This window comes from Lissotriton vulgaris, chromosome 3_1 (assembly GCF_964263255.1).
Source record: "Lissotriton vulgaris chromosome 3_1, aLisVul1.2, whole genome shotgun sequence".
NCBI classification, from domain to species: Eukaryota; Metazoa; Chordata; class Amphibia; order Caudata; family Salamandridae; genus Lissotriton; species Lissotriton vulgaris.
In genome coordinates this window covers 1,337,686,353-1,337,705,315 of record NC_141689.1, presented here as the reverse complement: position 1 = coordinate 1,337,705,315, position 18,963 = coordinate 1,337,686,353, and the positions used below count along the sequence as shown (strand labels likewise).

At 45.6% G+C, this 18,963-nt stretch overlaps 2 protein-coding genes across 2 annotated transcripts in view; one reads left to right on the top strand and one right to left on the bottom strand.

Annotated features, from left to right (window-relative positions):
- LOC147727845 (trypsin inhibitor ClTI-1-like) overlaps positions 1 to 18,963 on the bottom strand; it is a 360,963-nt gene that overhangs the window by 66,663 nt on the left and 275,337 nt on the right. The gene's annotated exons all lie outside the window — the stretch shown is intronic.
- LOC147727847 (zinc finger protein 862-like) lies at positions 13,049 to 15,118 on the top strand. The gene has a single exon (XM_086963187.1). The coding sequence runs from the start codon at positions 13,049 to 13,051 to the stop codon at positions 15,116 to 15,118; it is 2,070 nt and encodes a 689-aa protein (XP_086819313.1).

The window sequence follows — 18,963 nt, the reverse complement described above, 5'->3', positions numbered from 1 at the left end:
CCATCCCACAACAGCGTTTGTACCTCCCCCTCCAATGCTGCAAAGTATGTGTCTGGGATTCAGTGTGGGCAATTCTGAAGAATATACAAAAATTGCGGCGGCCCACCAGAGATAGACAAGAAACAACTGGGGGCTGGCTCTAATCAGTAAGGCTGAGACCGATAATTGTCTAACAGAACAACAGTGCCAATACTGATATGAATAATTCAAAATACACCAATCGCCGTCTAAATCCAGAAAAGAAATTCAAGACTGGGAATTGCTACTCAATAGCATTTTATTCAAAGAATTTTTTCAAAAAATTAGTTTCAAAGTTTAATTCATAGTACAAAAAAGATTTATATGACAAACAAGTGGGACATTAAAACATTAACCATACATTCAGTCTTACATTCAAGTTTTCAGACATATCACAAACAACCATTTCTCATTCGCACACTCCAGCGAGGAAAGAGATATTTGTGCAGTTTATAAGCAATTAAAGAAAATCCCAAGGAAGGGAAAGGTGAGAAAACAAAAGACAAAAACAACCAAGGTCTACAAGTGTTTTCAAAAAGCAATACAACAGGCTATTTTAAATAGTACATTCCAATATCTAGGATAAAATAAAGCTTATTAGAAATTGATGCTGTAAGTTAATGTACAAAATGGAGCTCCGGGTTCAGCTACTTAGATGCCCAGATGCTCACACAGACCGGTTGGAACAGGGCCTACGCGTTTCGAATCCCACTGCAAACGTTGGGGATTCTCTTCAGGGCCTTATAAATTATCTATGACAATTGAAACAAAAGAAAGGGAAAACTTAAGTGACGCATATTGTACAGTTTTTTTAGGACAACCACAAGAATCAACATAGGATAACATCAAGAGCACTGCTTTACGATACTACATCCAGTCCATGCCAAGGCTTACCAAATATGGGGGAGTCCTAAGCTTGTACTAAGAGGGATGGCTTTTCATGGCTGGAACCTTTTCTGTGAAATAAAGATTGTTTAGCATAAGAATTATAACTGAATAGTTTGAGTTCACTACCTGTCTAAAGACTAATTCAAGTAATGCTTTTTGGGTGTCTTAATACTCACCTTTATTAACCAGAAAGTGTACGCTTATATTCCAATTATTATAATTGTAGCTACAATAACCCGTCGCAAATAGCTTACTGGTTCTCTTTAATCTCTCCATTGCAGTGCTTATTGTTGTTCAACTGTATGGATCAATGTACCTAACCGACACAGGTTTTCCAAGTTCTCATGACCGGTAAGATTCACTTAACTTGCCACACAGATAGCACAATTCGAAAGTTCCTTCCACTTGTACAAGTAATCAGTTCCTCTCTAGCTTCGCAGTTAAGAACTGTTATTCAACCAATTCTGCTGTTCACTCCCTCTCCGGCCCGATACAAATCTTTCCATCAGTAGGGGTAAGAGAGTATTGAGTTCCTTTGACCCTTGCATGCCCCTTCACCCTGGCAAAAATCTAAATGTATCTTCTCCACCCCCAGGCAGCCATCCTCGTTGCAGCGTATAAGAACTTTGACTTCATTACCTTGGGACATTTGGAATATAAACGTACACTTTCTGGTTAATAAAGGTGAGTATTAAGACACCCAAAAAGCATTACTTGAATTAGTCTATAGACAGGTAGCGAACTCAAACTATTCAGTTATAATTTTTATGCTGAACAATCTTTATTTCACAGAAAAGGTTCCAGCCATGAAAAGCCATCCCTTTTAGTACAAGCTTAGGACTCCCCCATATTTGGTAAGCCTTGGCATGGACTGGATGTAGTATCGTAAAGCAGTGCTCTTGATGTTGTCCTATGTTGATTCTTGTGGTTGTCCTAAAAAAACTGTACAATATGCGTCACTTAAGTTTTCCATTTCTTTTGTTTCAATTGTCATAGATAATTTATAAGGCCCTGAAGATAATCCCCAACGATTGCAGTGGGATTCGAAACGCATAGGCCCTGTTCCAACCGGTCTGCGTGAGCATCTGGGCATCTAAGTAGCTGAACCCGGAGCTCCATTTTGTACATTACCTTACAGCATCAATTTCTAATAAGCTTTATTTTATCCTAGATATAGGAATGTACTATTTAAAAATAGCCTGTTGTATTGCTTTTTGAAAACACTTGTAGACCTTGGTTGTTTTTGTCTTTTGTTTTCTCACCTTTCCCTTCCTTGGGATTTTCTTTAATTGCTTATAAACTGCACAAATATCTCTTTCCTCCCTGGAGTGTGCGAATGAGAAATGGTTGTTTGTGATATGCCTGAAAACTTGAATGTAAGACTGAATGTATGGTTAATGTTTTAATGTCCCACTTGTTTGTCATATAAATCTTTTTTGTACTATGAATTAAACTTTGAAACTATTTTTTTTTTTAATTCTTTGAATAAAATGCTATTGAGTAGCAATTCCCAGTCTTGAATTTCTTTTCTGGATTTGGACGGCGATTGGTGTATTTTGAATTATTCATATCAGTATTGGCACTGTTGTTCTGTTAGACACCAGAGATAGAGGCAATGACCTCCAGTGCTTCACTTCTGCTCACAGCCTGGCAAACGGGGTTGCTAAATTACGACTATAAAAAAGAGCTGGGTACGGTGTAACAAAGGATCCTAGATATCTAAACCCTTCTTCAGCAAATTCCAGTTTGCAGTCTTTGGGGAGACGGGGAGTGTGTCCCTGAAGCACAAACAGCACAGATTTGCACCAGTTGATTGCATACCCCGAGTATTTCCCGTAGTTTGTAAATATATTCAAAACAGCGTGTATGGATTTATATGGATTTATATGGTGAGGCAAGATATACCAATATGTCATCAGCATATAGGGATATTCTGTCCTCATGATCCGCCGCCCACCGCAAGCCATGCACCATCACATCCCTTTAGATCCAGGCTACCAAGGTGTGAGAAGTTGGTCTGGTATATGATGATCACTAATTCTAGTGAGCACCTTGCACCAGTCCAAACGACCCTTATGGTGATTGGTTGTAAGTCAACCTTATAGACCAGCTATCCTAGGGATAGCATGGACAAAAGCAGTCTTAGGCTAAACTCAAGAGGGCATGTGAAGCCAGCTGTTTTACCATATGCAATCCTTTTAATATCGAATGAAAGGACACCACACAAGTTATATATTATAAAATATATGTGTTTATTATTAGAATAATCCCCTATACTCTTTATGAGCACAGAAGCACAAGCGTTAAACAAAGAACTTCATATAGCATACAAAGGTAGCACAAATATGGATAGGCCCTGGAGGCCACTCAAACCATATACTAAAATAGTTGTATAAGAACCACGTCACGAACAATGGTAAGGCCTAGGGCCTTGGGAATCGCTGGGCCTACACTGGACTAACGAAGGTTAGGACATAGGAGCCCCACAGGATGCGGGTGCAGTGTCTATAGGCAACCACGTTTACCATACAAGTCAATGGTGCGTAAAAATGAGAAAGTTATAGGTTTAGGAGTCTTCCGACTGGACTAGAATGTAGCCACTTAAAACTAGAACACTAGAGGTGTAAACCACTACAGTAGCACCGAAGTACTCTCGTTACCTAACCCACAGGAAGTGGGTGCATAGGTGCCAAAGTACGTCGGGTTTCGTCGTGGAGTTCAATGGAGCCTGGAGGTGAAGATGCTGCAGGCGACCAGGAGAGAAGAGTCCGGTTGGATCCAAGGGTGGATCGAAGATGTAGAGTACCTGAAAGCAGAGGGGACAGAGTCTAGGTCACTAGCCAGTGACCAGCGTGGAACAAGGCGATGTCGGGTTGCGATCAGGTGATGTCGAGTAGTTTGTCTCCGCTGCCACATGGACCAGGAAGGATCGAAGATGACCAGCTGGTGGACACGAGCTGTCATTAAAACTAACAACAGTGCCCGATTCTGGCAATCAGTGAATAGGATGTTGCGCCCACAACACAAAGAAGCACCAGGCTTGGGGTCTCTAGCCTCTGAATAAAGGAGCCCATCATCCCAATACACATTATGGGTACCTTGAGCATTCCCAGCAGCCTCAGCAGCAGCTTGCTGTCTGAGGGGTTCAAGAGAAGGACAAGTTAACTGAGCCTGCCCCAGATCTGCCCTTGAGGGTCCCCCTGTCCCCAGAAACTCAACCTGATCAGGTTCAAGCTCTTCCAGGAGAGTCTCCTCTTGAATCACAGAACCAGCCTCCTGAGAGGGCTAATCCTCAACCTGGGGCAAGGTGGAAGGCACTGCCTTAACCCTCTTGCTCTTTCTCTTGGGTTGTGTCTGGTCTATTGTTTCCTGATCCAGCACAGATTCAGGTAAGCACTTTTTGGCCTGTGACCTGGTCACAGCAAGGACATGTGCTGAAATACCTAGCATCTCTGCTGTACTCCACTTCTGACCACACTGAGTCCTCTAGATCATTGCCCAAAAGACAGTCAACTGGGAGATCTACACTTAACACAACTCTCTTGAGGCCAGTTACCCCTTCCCTGGAGAAGTTAACAATTGTCACGCTATGGGGAGTAGTGACATTGCTAGCATTGGTCACCAGGTAATTATCACCCAGTACAAGTTGTCCAGGGTCCACAAAGTTAGGTTTTCACCATAGTGACAATGGCACATGTGTCCCTGTAGGCCTGAGCCACTTTTCCATTAATTCAAAGGCGTCTGCCTGTACTTGCCTAAAGTATTGGGACTCACAGTAGTGGTCATTGGCATGTCCACATCACAGATCAAGACTGCCTGAGTAGGAATTCTGACTAAGCCAGACTCCATCTCAGTACCCATGGTTAACCGCACTGTGCACCTCAAGAGGGCTGAAAAGGGGTCATAACCCCACAATTCCAATCCTCATAGCTATCCTAGAGAAAGCTGATCTTGAGAAGCCTTCTGCAGGTCCCTCAGGTAATACAGGAGCAGGAGTAAACCCCCCAGATGATGATACCATCACCCCAGAAGTGGAGGAGGTGGAGAATGATGATTCAGATGATGGTGGGGATGGTCAGGTTCAGGTCAGAAGACTTAGCCAGGCAAATGTAAGCCTACATGGGGATGGAGAGGTGATGCACCTTCCCAGACCTAATAGTAGACTTAAACCAGGCAATAGAAGGGAGAGATCTCTTTCCAGGGAATCAAACCTTTCTAATGCCTCAAGAGGATCTCAAAGGGGAATGACTTCCCCCCAGAGAAGAGAACACGAGGCTAGGATGAGAGCTGTCGAACTTCAGATTGAGAAGAAGAGATAGCCCTGGCCCAAGCTAAACTTGCTTTCGCAAGGGAGCACAAATTAAGTGGATTAGATTCCACTGGTGGCAGCAGTATCCCTAAGGATAAAGACAGGTCCTATGATCATAGAAACCTGAGTAAGATTGTGCCCCCCTACAGAGATGGGGATGATTTCCACAAATGCATAACTGCTCTGGAGAGAGCCTGCAGGGTACAGCAGGTTCTCCAAGATCAGTGGGCAGCAATCTTGTGGCTCTCCTTTTCAGAAAAAGGGAGAGACAAGCTCCTCACGGTTAGACCTGATGATGCTAAAAACTACGCTGTCCTTTAGAGTGCTCTTATTGAAGGGTATGACCTAACCACTGAGCAATACAGGCTGTTGTTCAGAGATACCCAGAAAGCTCAGACTCAGGACTGGACTGATTTTGTTGATTGTGCCACTAAGGCTCTGGAAGGTTGGTTGCTTGGTAGTAAAGTTAAGGACTATACAGGATTGTATAGTTTGATCATGAGAGAACAAATCCTTAATAATTATCAGAACCAGTTGTTGCAACAACACCTGATTGACTCAGATCTGACCTCTCCCCAAGAATTGGGAAAGAAGGCAGACAAATGGGTCAGAACCAGGATTAAGCAGAAACCCCAGAACCAAGGAGGTGATCAAAAGAGAGGCAGACCAGAAGGGTGGAGATCAGAAACAAAAAGACCAGAAGTCTACTTCAGGCCCCCAAAATACTTCTAATGAGGGGGGGTCCCAAACTGGAAAGAAAAAGAAGAAGAATGATGGCCCAAAGAAACCTTGGTGCAATTACTGTAAGTCAGTTTCTCACTGGTTTAGTGAGTGCACTAAGAAAGGTGGAGCCCCTGCCACTGCAGCCCCTAAGGCAACTGCACCCCCTAGTACAGACAGCAGTGGCAGCCCACTTCGTAATCAACTAACAGAAATCTGGTCCCGACTCAGAAAGCTTTTTTTCTAGGTTTTGTAATATACTTCATCTCCGCCACGCTCAGTCTGCCCTCGAAGATCCGTCATGAAATCCGTCAGACCCTGGCCAAGCAGGGGAATTCCTTATGACAGATAGCCCATCTTCTCAGCCTCTATTCAAGCAATTTTTCCGGGTCCATTGCACTACCGGGACCTTCAGCGCTTAAAGGCGCATAATCTGCGGAAAGGCTTGACATACTCTCAGCAGGTTACGCTGACAGACGAGGTGCGCGAGGAGTTGGAGCGATGGCTAACCCACATGGAGGCCTGGAAAGGAAGGGCAATCTACGGTTCGGCTCCCGACTTGGTGATAGAGTCAGATGCAAGCCGGGCAGGCTGGGGAGCGCGGTGTGGGGAATTCTCCATTTGCGGAAGTTGGTCTCCTCAAGAGCAGCAACTTCATATCAATTGCCTCGAGCTCCTGGGGGGCTCCTTTGCGGTCAGATGCATGGACCAAGGACCGCATGCAAGCTACGGTTCTCCTGAAATTGACAATGTATCGTCGGTCAGGTATATCAATCACCTGGGCGGCACTCGGTCCAAGGCGTTGGCGAACATGGCAAAACAGTTTTGGGAGTTCTGCCTCTCTAATCACATATCGGTTACAGCGGAGTACCTTCCTGGGAAGGAGAACTTGGTGGCGGATTGGCACTCCCACTATCTCCGAGATGCCAGTGTTTGGAAGCTGGATCAGGTGATTTTTCAGTACCTGCAGGAACGTTGGGATCCTTTCTCCATCGACCTCTTGTCGCCTAGACCGACAACTTCCCCGGTTCATCAGTTGGAGGCCGGATCCTCTGGCGATAGCATCAGATGCGTTCAGCCAGGAGTGGAGTCAGGAAAGCGGATATGCTTTTCCTCCTTTCTCCATGATCACCCGGGTGGCGGCCCCGGTCTGCAGACAGGGAGTCTCTGTGGTTCTTATAACTCAGTTTTGGAGGTCGCAAGTATGGTTTCTGTTTCTACTGGAACTTTCTAGTGATTCTCCAATTCGACTCCTCCAAACTCCCCATCTCATCGCCATTGTAATAAGGCCACTATCACAAGAAATTCATCCTGAAAGTGGCTGTGCAGTGGGTGCTGTGGTGTGCGTTCCACAGCAACACCCATTCACTTTGACGCTGACAACTAACATCAAGCTTGGTGACTCAGGTGGCATGTCCTGTCCTGAAGGTGATAAATCGAGGAGAAATGTGTCATATCTCCTACTTTTTGTTTCGACCGTGTGTGCTGCCTCGTGCAGCACACATGGAAAAACCAAAATGCCACAGCCTGTTCATGTCCTGGAAGGTGTCCCTTCCTGTACATAAACGAACAACATCAAAAAATTGCACATTTGTCACTTACATGTGTGCTGTATAAACCATCACACATGTTAGTTACACAATGGCATTTACTCATTGGTTATGTGAATGAAGGAACACCTGCCTGAACATAAACAAACATCACTGCTCACAGACACCCTTGCACTCTGGTGCAAGTCTGCCTGTGCTCGCGATAAGTAGCACAAACTACCACCATGGCAGGGTGAATCGCTAGGATGCACCATATCCTTGGTAATATGCTTCAGGCTATCGTTTATGAATTTGCTAAGACAGCCGTCAAGCCAAGATGTCTTCCCCCTCCCTTCACCACTTTGTTGATAATATGCCCCATTGCCCCATAGGGCCACAGTAACATGAATGACGGCAGTGTATACGATGCATTAGCAGAAGTAACAGCTCACAAAGCACTGATGAGGGGAATGCCAATATGATTAATTGAATGTAAATAGTAGGCCAGGTGCACACCAGAGTCCTCTTTTGCCTTTTGAATACAATAGTGCTTATCAGCAAGCACTGTTGTGTTGATGACGCAGCATCTCCCTCATGAAAAAGCCAATACAATGTTGTCGTACACATGTCATATCATGGACCACTGTGCAAGCCAGACAGAACCCGGAATGTGCAACAAAAGCTAGGCAAACATAGTCAAATCATAATGCCAGAGCACCCCAATCAATCAATCAATCAATCAATCCGACAACTTGTAAAGCACACTACTTACCAGTGAGGGTCTCAAGGTTCTGAGTGGAGGGGGTGTCGCTACTGTCAAAGAGCCAGGCCTTGAGGAGTCTCCTGAAGGCAAGTAGGTCTTGGGTCTGCCACAGGTGTGTAGGGAGGGTGTTCCAGGTCATGGCGGCGAGGTAGGAGAAGGGTCTGCTGCCGGAGTTTGCCTTTTGAATGCGGGGGACAGTGGTGAGGGGGAGGCTGGTGGACAGAGCTTGCGGGTGAGGGTGTAGAAGCTGATTCAGCTGTTATGGTAGGCAGGTCCGGTGTTGTGGAGTGCTTTGTGTGTGTGTGTGTGTGTGTGTGAGGAGCCCCAAGGTGATCTTCCTGTCGACATGGAACCAGTGTAGGTCTCTCAGGTGGGGGGTGATGTGGCATTGGCGGGGATGTGGAAGATCAGTCGGGTGTAGGCATTTTGTATGCGTTGTAGATGCCGTAGGTGTATGTCTGGGATTCGTGCATAGAGGGCCTTGCCGAATTCCAGTCTGCTGCTGACGAGGGCCTGTGTCACCGTTCTACTTGTTTAGCTTGGGATACACTTGTACATCCTGTGGAGCATGCAGAGTGTATTGTAGCATGAGGACAAGATGGCGTTGACCTGTGTAGACATGGAGAGGGAGGAGTTGCGGATGAATACTAGGTTGTGTGCATGGTTGGTGGGTGTCCGTGCTGTTCCCAGTGAGGTCGGAAACCTGGAGTAGTCCCAGGCTGATGGGGTGGCTCTGAGGATGAGTACCTCTGTCTTGTCAGAGTCCAGCTACAGACGGCTGTTCCTCATCCAGTCGGCGACGGCTTACATTCTCTTGTGGAGGTCGGTTATGTCGGGGTGCGGATTCTTGGTGAGGTTGAGGATGAGCTGGGTGACATCAGCGTAGGAGATGAATTTGAGGTAGTGCTGGCGGGCCACTTGTGCGAGTGGGGCCATGTACATGTTGAACAGCGTTGGGCTGAGGGATGTATCAGAAGTGCGGGTGGTGGATGCTCTGGGTCCTGCCGGAGAGGAAGGACGTGCTCCAGTCAAGGGCCTTCTCTTGGATTCTGGCTCATAGGAGGCGTGTGTTTAGAGTGTGATGGCAAACCATGTCAAATGCGGCTGACAGGTCCAGGTCGATGAGGGGTGATGTGATGCCGTTCTCCAGTTGGTGCCTGATGTCATCTGTGGCGGCGATGACGGCTGTCTCAGTGCAGTGGTCTTGTTGGAACCTGGACTGGGATGGGTCCAGGATGTTGTTGTCTCCCATGGGGCGGCCCATGGGGCGGCCCTGTTGCATGTTGATGTTGTACTGGGTGAGCTTCACTGGGAACGGGAGCTGGGAGCTGGGCTGGTATTTCTTGAGGTCCTTGGGGTCCGCTTTGGTCAACTTGAGGAGGTCGTTGATTTTTGGGTGTGTCCAGCTTACTGGAAATGTTGTTGTTCTGTAGTTGGGGTACAGTACCTCCTGAAAAGTTTATTAAAATAAATAAATGAATGCGATAGTCACACGTTACGTATTCAAGGAGTAACAGCAATAAGCAGGGAGGGGCAGAGCGCACCAAAGGAGGAAGGTTATAAAAAGAGAAAGCACTAGTTACTCTTTTTATGTAACTTGTGTAATTACTGCTATTGTATTACTTTCCTTTTCCCGCTCGATATTGCATTTATGTCCTCCCTTCCATCTTATTGTGAAGCGCTCTAATATCCTTCGGGATCATGTTTGCGCTATATAAAACTTTGTAAAAAAATAAATAAATATATATAGCAAGTCTGCAAACCGGGCAGATTACCCTAAAAAACCCACAAGCTGTGTTTTTAAACTTGCTGCATTGTTTGCATTTGGCAATGCTGCTGGAGAATGTAGGCATGAAATGAAAGTTGAAGGCGTTTCAGTTCGTAACATAAGAAATGTAGGCCCTTACCCTAAATTCACAGCATACCACATCTGTGGATCTGAAAGATGTCCAGCAATGGTTAAAGGAAAATCTAGATTGGTGACAGCCGGGGCATTCAGCTATGTAAGAGCCTGTGGTAGAGCGAAAGGCTGTACTCTTTGCAGAGCTCTGTTCTCCATCGCCAGTGGCGCACACACTTTATATATCCTACATGTTAAGCTTGGTATGTGGCTTTCTAGGTTTTTCTCTAATCTTCTATCAAGGGCAACAGAGTGTGCTGCCTTATGGTCCCACAGGCATCATAAAGATTGTGTTGGCTCCAGGCTGCAGTAAATAAATGAAAAAATTACAATGATGGCCCGCTGCTAATTGCTGGGGAGTGACTGGTGCAGCTGGCAGGTCTGTACTTTGAAGAGGTGGGCAGCCATGGCAGCCCACCAAAGTAAACCCAATTTGCGGTGGCTCTGATCACAGCCTTGAGGCCTCACAAGTGAGACTGACCGTGCTTGCTGCCGAGTGGGTTAATATGAATAGGAGAAAAGCAGTTTGGAGATATTTTACCGCTTCCCGTTCTCAAAAAGCTTTTACTTCTAATATTTATCTCTTTCCATCATTGCTTATTTTGCTAAGGAGAAAGTGTCACTCATAGTCCTTGAATGGCACTCATAATTACACTGACATTATGGGCCGCTATGGGACAGCGGGACATGAAGCACAAGTAACGCTGAGCACGGCTGCCTGCAAAGCTACCAGCCAGCGCGTCCTTCACCCGGGCCCAGTGTTCGAGGCTGCCTTCTCAAAACAATGCAGCAAGTTTAAAAACCTGGCTTGTGTGCTTTTTAGGGTAATCTGCCCGGTTTGCAGACTTGCTGTATTGTTGTGGTAGTAAAGCGGGACTGCGGGCAGATTGTGTTCTTTTATTTAAATATCCATGTTAATCGCAGCCCCTTCACAAGCTGTGATTAATACATTGGGGCACATATGGTGAAGGCAGAAAAAGCGGTCTAGTGCCAGCTAACCAACTTCCTTAAGAGTACCATGTTGGTACCACTAGCAGCAGAAACTCAAGCTAACCCAATTGACTTAGTGGCTGGATGTTTTCCACTGAACCCATGGCAATGAATCTGGACAAAAGAAGTACAGGTCTATGAACAATTTTAAAATCCTCCCAAACATGTTGAACAAACGGAAAATATATTGGTTTAAATATGTTCAAGATATGGGGTTGGGACATGTTATGGATACCAACACTGGCTGGCTGACTCTACAGTCTTGCCTGTACATTTGAGATGACTAAAGATCATATATACAACTCACAACTTTTCCAAGTTACTGCATGAACATTAGACAGCATAAATCAGAATGGAGAGAGGCAATCATTGCTTACTGTTTCTGTATAAACTGTGAAACAGAAAACATGACAATCAGCATGTATTTCATGAGCTCATGTTAGAAAATAAGCAGGCTTCTTTCTAGGCTTTAGGCTTCCATCACACACTTTAATGCATTGCATGCACGAACAGTGACCATGTGAACAATCTGCAAAACCTGTGTTGTATGTGACATTATAAAAATGCCATGACACACAAGCAAAGTCAGAACATATCCCTTTTAAAATTGTTGTTTACTAAAGCAAGGCTTCCTTGAAGGGCAGAGCCAACACCTCACTAGCTAGGATTCTCCAGTAGCCATGTGAACATATGACTGGAAAGTGCTTCCCAGCACAAGATTCATGGCCTATTTTTGGCGCATCTATCACCATCTGTTACCTAAAAGTAAGTTATTCACTATTTATGAATCTATCATTTAATTGGTATTGGCGAGTAGTGAGCAAGTTAGCATGAGTGCCACAGTTTGGGTGCTAATAATGAAGCACAGAGGCAGGTGCTTATTTGCCTAAACTGGAATCCCAGGTAACTATTTGGTTGTTTTTCCTAATGGAGTATCTGGGCCAGTCCCATTCATTTTTTGTGACTCTTAGAGCCTTTGCTAACCATCTTGTCTTCAATTGCAGGTTTGCAGTCTATAAGGTATTTGGATTTGAATGGTCAGGCATGAGTACCCACAAAGACAAGGTAATCCACATTGGATTTTGGGGGTGCTGGGTAAATAGATTCACAATCTGCACCCCTTTTCTTTTGCAGGTTTGTGAGACCGTGCTACAAATACAGTTGTACAGGCAGACAGGAGTACAGGCAGAACAAACAGGTAATTGTTTGGTAGAGTTAAACAGTGGTGCATCTTGTGTTCTTGTGTATTGTAGTATAACAACATACCGTACCCATGTTTTCTTCTGTTGCAGGTTTCGCAGACTGTACCCCACACATTTGAATGGGAGTATGTGAGTACAAGCAGAGCAGGTAATTGTTTGGTAGTCTTAAACTGTGGAGCATCTTTTACATTGTAATATAACAACATACCTTACCGATGTTTTCTTCTGTTCTAGGATTCGCAGACAGTACCCCACACATTTGAACGGGAATACGTGAGTACAAGCAGAGCAGGTAATTGTTTGGTAGAGTTAAACTGTGGTCCATCTTGCGCATTGTAACTGAACAACATACCTTACCCATGTTTTCTTCTGTTCTAGGTTTCTCAGACAGTACCCCACACCTTTGAACGGGCATACATGAGCACAATCACAACAGGTAATTGTTTGGTAGAGTTCCTTTATGGTGCACATGTATATTGCTGTATCACAAATTCACAGTGTGCTGTAACAATCTGTACTTCTATTGCAGGCTCTACGGACAGTGCATCATTTAAGTTTGAAAGGGCAGGGCAGTGGACAGAAATCCAGGTAATTACACTCTACGTTTTGCCGGCAATGCCTCTGTATTATGTGACAGATTGCAATCATAAGCATAGGCATCAACTTTAGCTATGTTCCTTTATTTTGCAGGCTTTGTGGCATAGCAAGCTAAGCCCAGTTATCACAAATATGTTCAAGCGCAAAGCTGTACCTTCTACAGAGTGTAATGCTTCACCACAACGGAAGAAATGCTGCCATGTATTCAAGGAAGAGTGGATGAAAGAAATTGTGGAGGCTGAGACACAGAAATCACGAAGCAAGGTTCGCGTGCAACTTGGGGAACTATTTCAATACAGTCCAGACGTGGGCTTGATTTGCAAAGCATGTGCCGAAGCCAAGATTGTTGGGGACTTTTCTACAGGGAAGAAATGGAGTGATGGCTGGAAACTGGATTACCTGAAACGCCATCTAATAAGCAAAGTCCACGAGTCTGCCATAGTGATATTGAGAAACAGAAGTGCTGCTGCCAGGTTTGGTTTTGGAGTGCGGGCAATGCTGACAGAAACTGCCACTGACAAAGCAAATAGAATGGAAGTAGTTGAACGACAAAGATCCCTGCCTGAGGAGATAAAGATTCTCGTCAACAATGTGTTGCTGGCAGTGAAGATGAATACTTCAATGTTATCTGTACAAGACATCCATGACCACCTAGCTTTGTATGTGAAGATACCAGACAGCTGGAGGAGCAAGAACTATGCCTTTGAGTTCCTTGAGGCCATCAATAGTGTGATACACTGTGAAGGTATGGCAGAACTTCGTAACGCTTTGTATTACACATGGATAATTGATGCGAGCACAGATATTTCTGTTACAAAAATGCTCATCCTGTACTTCAAGTTCCGACCTGTAACCTCAACAGAGCACAAAACACTGTTTGGCTGCATAGTGAAGCTGACTAGTTGTAATGCTGAGGCTATCACTACTGCTGTGAAAGAATTCTACACTGCCAATGAACTGGACCTCATGAAAATGGTCATGTTCACATCCGATGGTGCATCTGTGATGCTGGGTAAAAATAATGGTGTTGCTACTCGCCTTAAACAATCCATTCCCCATCTAGTTGAGCAGCATTGTGTCGCTCACCGAGAAGATTTGGGAGTTGATGATGCCTGGAAGATGGTTCCAATGATTAAAGAGATGGAGACATTATTGAGGACTGTCTACACTGTGTTCTCCAGATCTCCTGCAAGGAAGTCCAAGCTGGATGAAATGGCATCAGTCACTGATTGTGAAGTGGTCTCTTTTCGACCATTGAATGAAGTCCGGTGGCTTTCAAGGCATTTTGCTGTTGGTGCACTAATTCGGAATTATGAGGCTGTTCTTAAGTACTTTGAGCATGAAAAAGTTGAAGAGAATGATCCAGTTGCTAAGTATTGTTACAAAAAGCTATCTGACTCAAACTACCGTATTTGCCTTGGAGTACTTAATGACATTCTGAGTGAATTTGCATCTTTGTGCAAACTGTTCCAAAAAAGTTCTTTGACTACTGTTGAAGCTGTACAATATGCAAGAGCAAAGATTGGCCAAATTAAGGAACAATATTTGGGGGACACTGTCTTTTGGAGCAGCAATGTAAGAGATATGATTGTGTTGTACAAGGAAAGGCAAGAGTTTGACAGTGGACCTATTTTGTCCTTTGTTTCCCTTCTTTGTGAGCACATGCAAAAAAGGTTCCCTGAAGATGAACTGAAAGAATGGTTACGTTTTGAAATACAGGCAATGGCAACAAAATCACATTTTGATTTTGGAACTGAGAATATACAAAGACTTGTTGAAAAGTATAAAAATGTCTTGGTCCTGGGTGATTGTGAAACACCAGAAGATGTTGTTCGGCAATACAGAGATTATAAATATGTGGTGGCAGAACATGTAAAGGGTGGGTTATTTACCACCTTTCAAGACCTGGTGAATTTCACTGTACGCAATGCTGCTCAGTATAGTGTTGTGTCTCAGCTTGTTGATGTCTGTGCAACATTTCAAGCATCTAGTGCAGATTGTGAACGAGGATTCAGCCTCATGAATACTATCAAGAGTAAATTGAGGAATAGACTAGAGCAGAAGCATTTGGATATGCTGATGAGGACAAAGGCCTACCTCCTGAATGGGAAAGTTGACCTTGATAGAGTGTATCATTACTGGAAAAATGGCAAGGATCGCCGTGAGAAGCAACCCTGTCACCCATCTAGTGATGCCACTTGACATGTCTGAACGGCTCTCTCCCACAGTCGATGTTTGCCAGGATGTCTGTTTTATAAACTATCTCTGGTGGGATAGCCCAACATTACTCAGCAGCTCTCACATCAAATTGTAAATATGTTATATAATTTTGTGACATATTGTGCACATGTGATATTGTATAGGCTCTCAATATTTCCCCACCCAATGAACAGTGCTCCAATTAATAATATTTAGTAAAATCTAATGATGGTACCACCACTGGAGTCTTGTACTTTTCTAACCCTGAAGTGTACTTGTCTGTGTAACTAATTCATGTAATGGCGTGTTTATCCAATTTGCAAACCGAACTTAAGACCCTTACTGTGGCCCTGTATGTGTGAAAATGCACCATCTTTTCACATTTTTAGGTAAATATTTAGAGTGATATATATTTGGCACAGCACACGCGTGTTGTTGGGTTCCTGGCGCACATAGCCATGGTTGCAGCGCACAGAGACCCTCCACTGCCGCACACAGAGGAAAACAATTAGAGGGAACATTGCTCGCTAACAGTACGAAATCCTTGGGTCTATTACACAGATATAAGAGTGTGGACAACCACTACTAAGAAGTTTATAAACCAGAAACAAAGTAATACAGAACCAATTACTACATGCCCCAGAACTAACTGCGGGCATTTCAAATTTAAGGATGAAATCCCTCACTCACCAGAGGTGACATGCTTCATCATTTGGAATTCACCTCCCAGAGGAAAAACCTAGTTCCTCTGGGGGCTACAACACCCTCTCTGAGAGGGAGGAGCTCAGGGATGTTTTGAATAGCTGGTAGGATATTCTAAATCCATAAATGAAGAGACAACTCTGTGAATGAGGGCGCAGTGCAAAGAAACAAACAAGTGAGGATGGTGAGGTTAAAACTAGCTAAGGAGGGTAAAAATATGATTTATTGAGATGCGCCCCTTGCCAGGATTAAAAAACAGTGCACCAGCGGTATGGATTTAAACCGCAATGGTGAGATAGGCTGTGATGGTCAACATGTTTCAGCCATAAATCTTATGTTGAGGCGAGGCTTACGTCAGAACTTATGATGCTGCTGCTAAATAAGTGTAAGTGATGAAACAGAAAAAGGATACAGGGACAGAAATCATTTCTAATATGTCTGTTCCATAAGGAAGAATTACCTATGATCAAAGAAAAAGCATGTTAACAGATTTGATTCATACAGATAATTATAAACGTATAGCACAGATTTAATTATTGGTACCGTATAGTGCTAAACAAATAAACACAAAAAATGCCTTATCCGCCACTTCTGGGTAAGTAACCACACCTCTTACTGGTGACAGCTCAGGAAAGGCGCACCGCTCTGCAAAAAACGGTGCGTCTTGTCATAAACAAGTCATGTCCCATCAATAACCAAATGTAGTGACAATATTATCAATATGCCTGGTTGGCATGTGTTGGGGAGCTTATTAAAATCAGGGAGACACATAACATGTATATTTGTAAAGCGCACGTTCACCCAGAGGTCTCTTGGCGCTGAATAACAGCTGTACATTGTTACCCAACTCAATGGTACTCATTTTATCGACCTCAGATGGATGAAAGGTTGAGTGGACCCTCCGGGATTTGAATCTGTGACCATGAGGTCAAACACATGCCCCTGCAATGGATGCATTAGTCCACTGAGCCACCAGACCCGGCACACAGGGAGTAGCTGCCATTAAACACAGAAAAACACAATGGTCGTGGGAGCCATGTCCCATAGCTCATTTAAGAGACAAGATTCCATTGTGAAACCATTTATGGTAACTTGGAAAAAATGTATTAACCTCACGAGTACAAAGCCAGGAGTATATCTGGAAGGCTCTTATTGCCCTTGCAGTGAACACAGCATAGAAGGTCAAGAGTATACAACCTTGTTATTACAATAAAGTCAAGCGGACTGGTAAGGCAACAGTATGGACAGAGTATAATCAGTAAACACACAGCCATAATGAAGTTGACTCAGACAACCAAAGCCACCAGAACGCCAGTATCTAAAACATTAGAGGAAACCTCGAAAAAAGTGCACAGGCAAGCTTTAGGAAACACTCACCTCTCCGTCGGTACGCCGGCCCAAATTGAGCCTGTGACCGGAGGTGAGTGTTTAACAGGAAGCAGGCATCTTTTATACTGCAAAGTGCCCGACAAAATTGGCTCCAGGTGACACCAAAAGTATCGCAAGCCTCCGTCTGGGCTTGTGCCAGCTAAGACCACTAATTCCACGCGCATGCGCACTGAAAGAAAATGTAAATGAAGGTTCGGAAAGATCTTGCACACTTAATAGTTTATTCAACCAACTGCACGTGTGTAAGTAACATAGCAACCATAGACACCACAACAACTGTGGTGTACCTCCTTGTGGTGCCGGCGTGAATGCGTCTGAGTTAGACGCGGCCATACGGAAAAGCGCATGCGTGTTAGTAACATAGCAACTAAAGGCTCCACAACAACTGTGGTGTACTTCCTTGTAGTGCCGGCGTGAACCCAGAAGCGGCAGCTCTCACGCGGTTATAGTTCAACGGCCTCTGCATAGGAGACTCGATTAGTACTGTCAGTACAGTTAACAAAAAAGCTCGACTAAGTGGAGTGAATGAGTGCAAAAAGCCCTAGTGCATGGGTACTCACAAACTTTCTCTCGGGGGCCAAATTTACAGTGCGGTTTGTGTCCGAGGGCCGCACCGGTGGGGGCGGGGTCAGTGGAGAAGGGGGCGGGTCTAGAGCAAAGAAAACCTGTGACAATGAGGTTGATCACAGGTCCCTGCAGTGGACGCCTTCGTCCACTGAGCCACCAGACCCAGCATACACACATCTCTCTTTCGCTCTCTCTCTCTCTCTCTCTCTCTCCCTCCCTCCCTTGCTTTCTCCCTCCCTCCCTCTCTCTCTCTCTCTCTCTCTCTCTCTCCCTCTCTCCCTCCCTCTGTCTCGGTCTCCCTCTGTCTCACTCACTCTGACTCTCTCACTCCCTCTCTCCGTCTCAATCACTCTGACTGTCTCCCTCCCTCTCTTCCTCTGTCTCACTCACCCTGACTATCTCACTCTCTCTCTCTCTGTCTCCCTCTCTCTCTGTTTCCCTCTCCCTCACTCTATTTCCCTCTCCCTCCTTCCCTCTGTCTCCCTCGCTCTCCCTCCCTCCCTCTCTCGCTCTCCTTCGCTTGCTCTCCCTCCCTCCCTCGCTCTCCCTCCCTCGCGCTCCCTCTCCCTCCCTCCCTCTCGCTCTCCCTTGCTCCCTCACTTGCTCTCCCTCCCTCGCTCTCCCTCCCTCCCTCTCTCTCGCTCTCCCTCACTTGCTCTCCCTCCCTCCCTCGCTCTCCCTCCCTCGCGCACCCTCTCCCTCGCTCCTCACTCTCCCTCGCTCCTCACTTTCCCTCCCTCCCTCGCTCTCCCTCGCTCTCCCTCGCTCCCTTGCTTGCTCTCCCTTCCTCGCTCTCCCTCCCTCCCTCGCTCTCCCTCCCTCGTGCTCCCTCTCCCTCCCTCCCTCTCGCTCTCCCTTGCTCCCTCCCTTTCTCTCCCTCCCTCGCTCTCCCTCCCTCCCTCTCTCTCGCTCTCCCTCGCTCCCTCGCTTGCTCTCCCTCCCTCGCTCTCCCTCCCTCGCGCACCCTCTCCCTCGCTCCTCACTCTCCCTCGCTCCTCACTCTCCCTCCCTCCCTCGCTCTCCCTCGCTCTCCCTTGCTCCCTCGCTTGCTCTCCCTTCCTCGCTCTCCCTCCCTCCCTTGCTCTCCCTCCCTCGCGCTCCCTCTCCCCCCCTCCCTCTCGCTCTCCCTTGCTCCCTCACTTGCTCTCCCTCCCTCGCTCTCCCTCCCTCCCTCTCTCTCGCTCTCCCTC

What these genes read in the sequence shown, in the direction of transcription:
- LOC147727847 (XM_086963187.1), top strand. Translation starts at nt 13,049, where the DNA reads ATGTTCAAGCGCAAAGCTGTACCTTCTACAGAGTGTAATGCTTCACCA.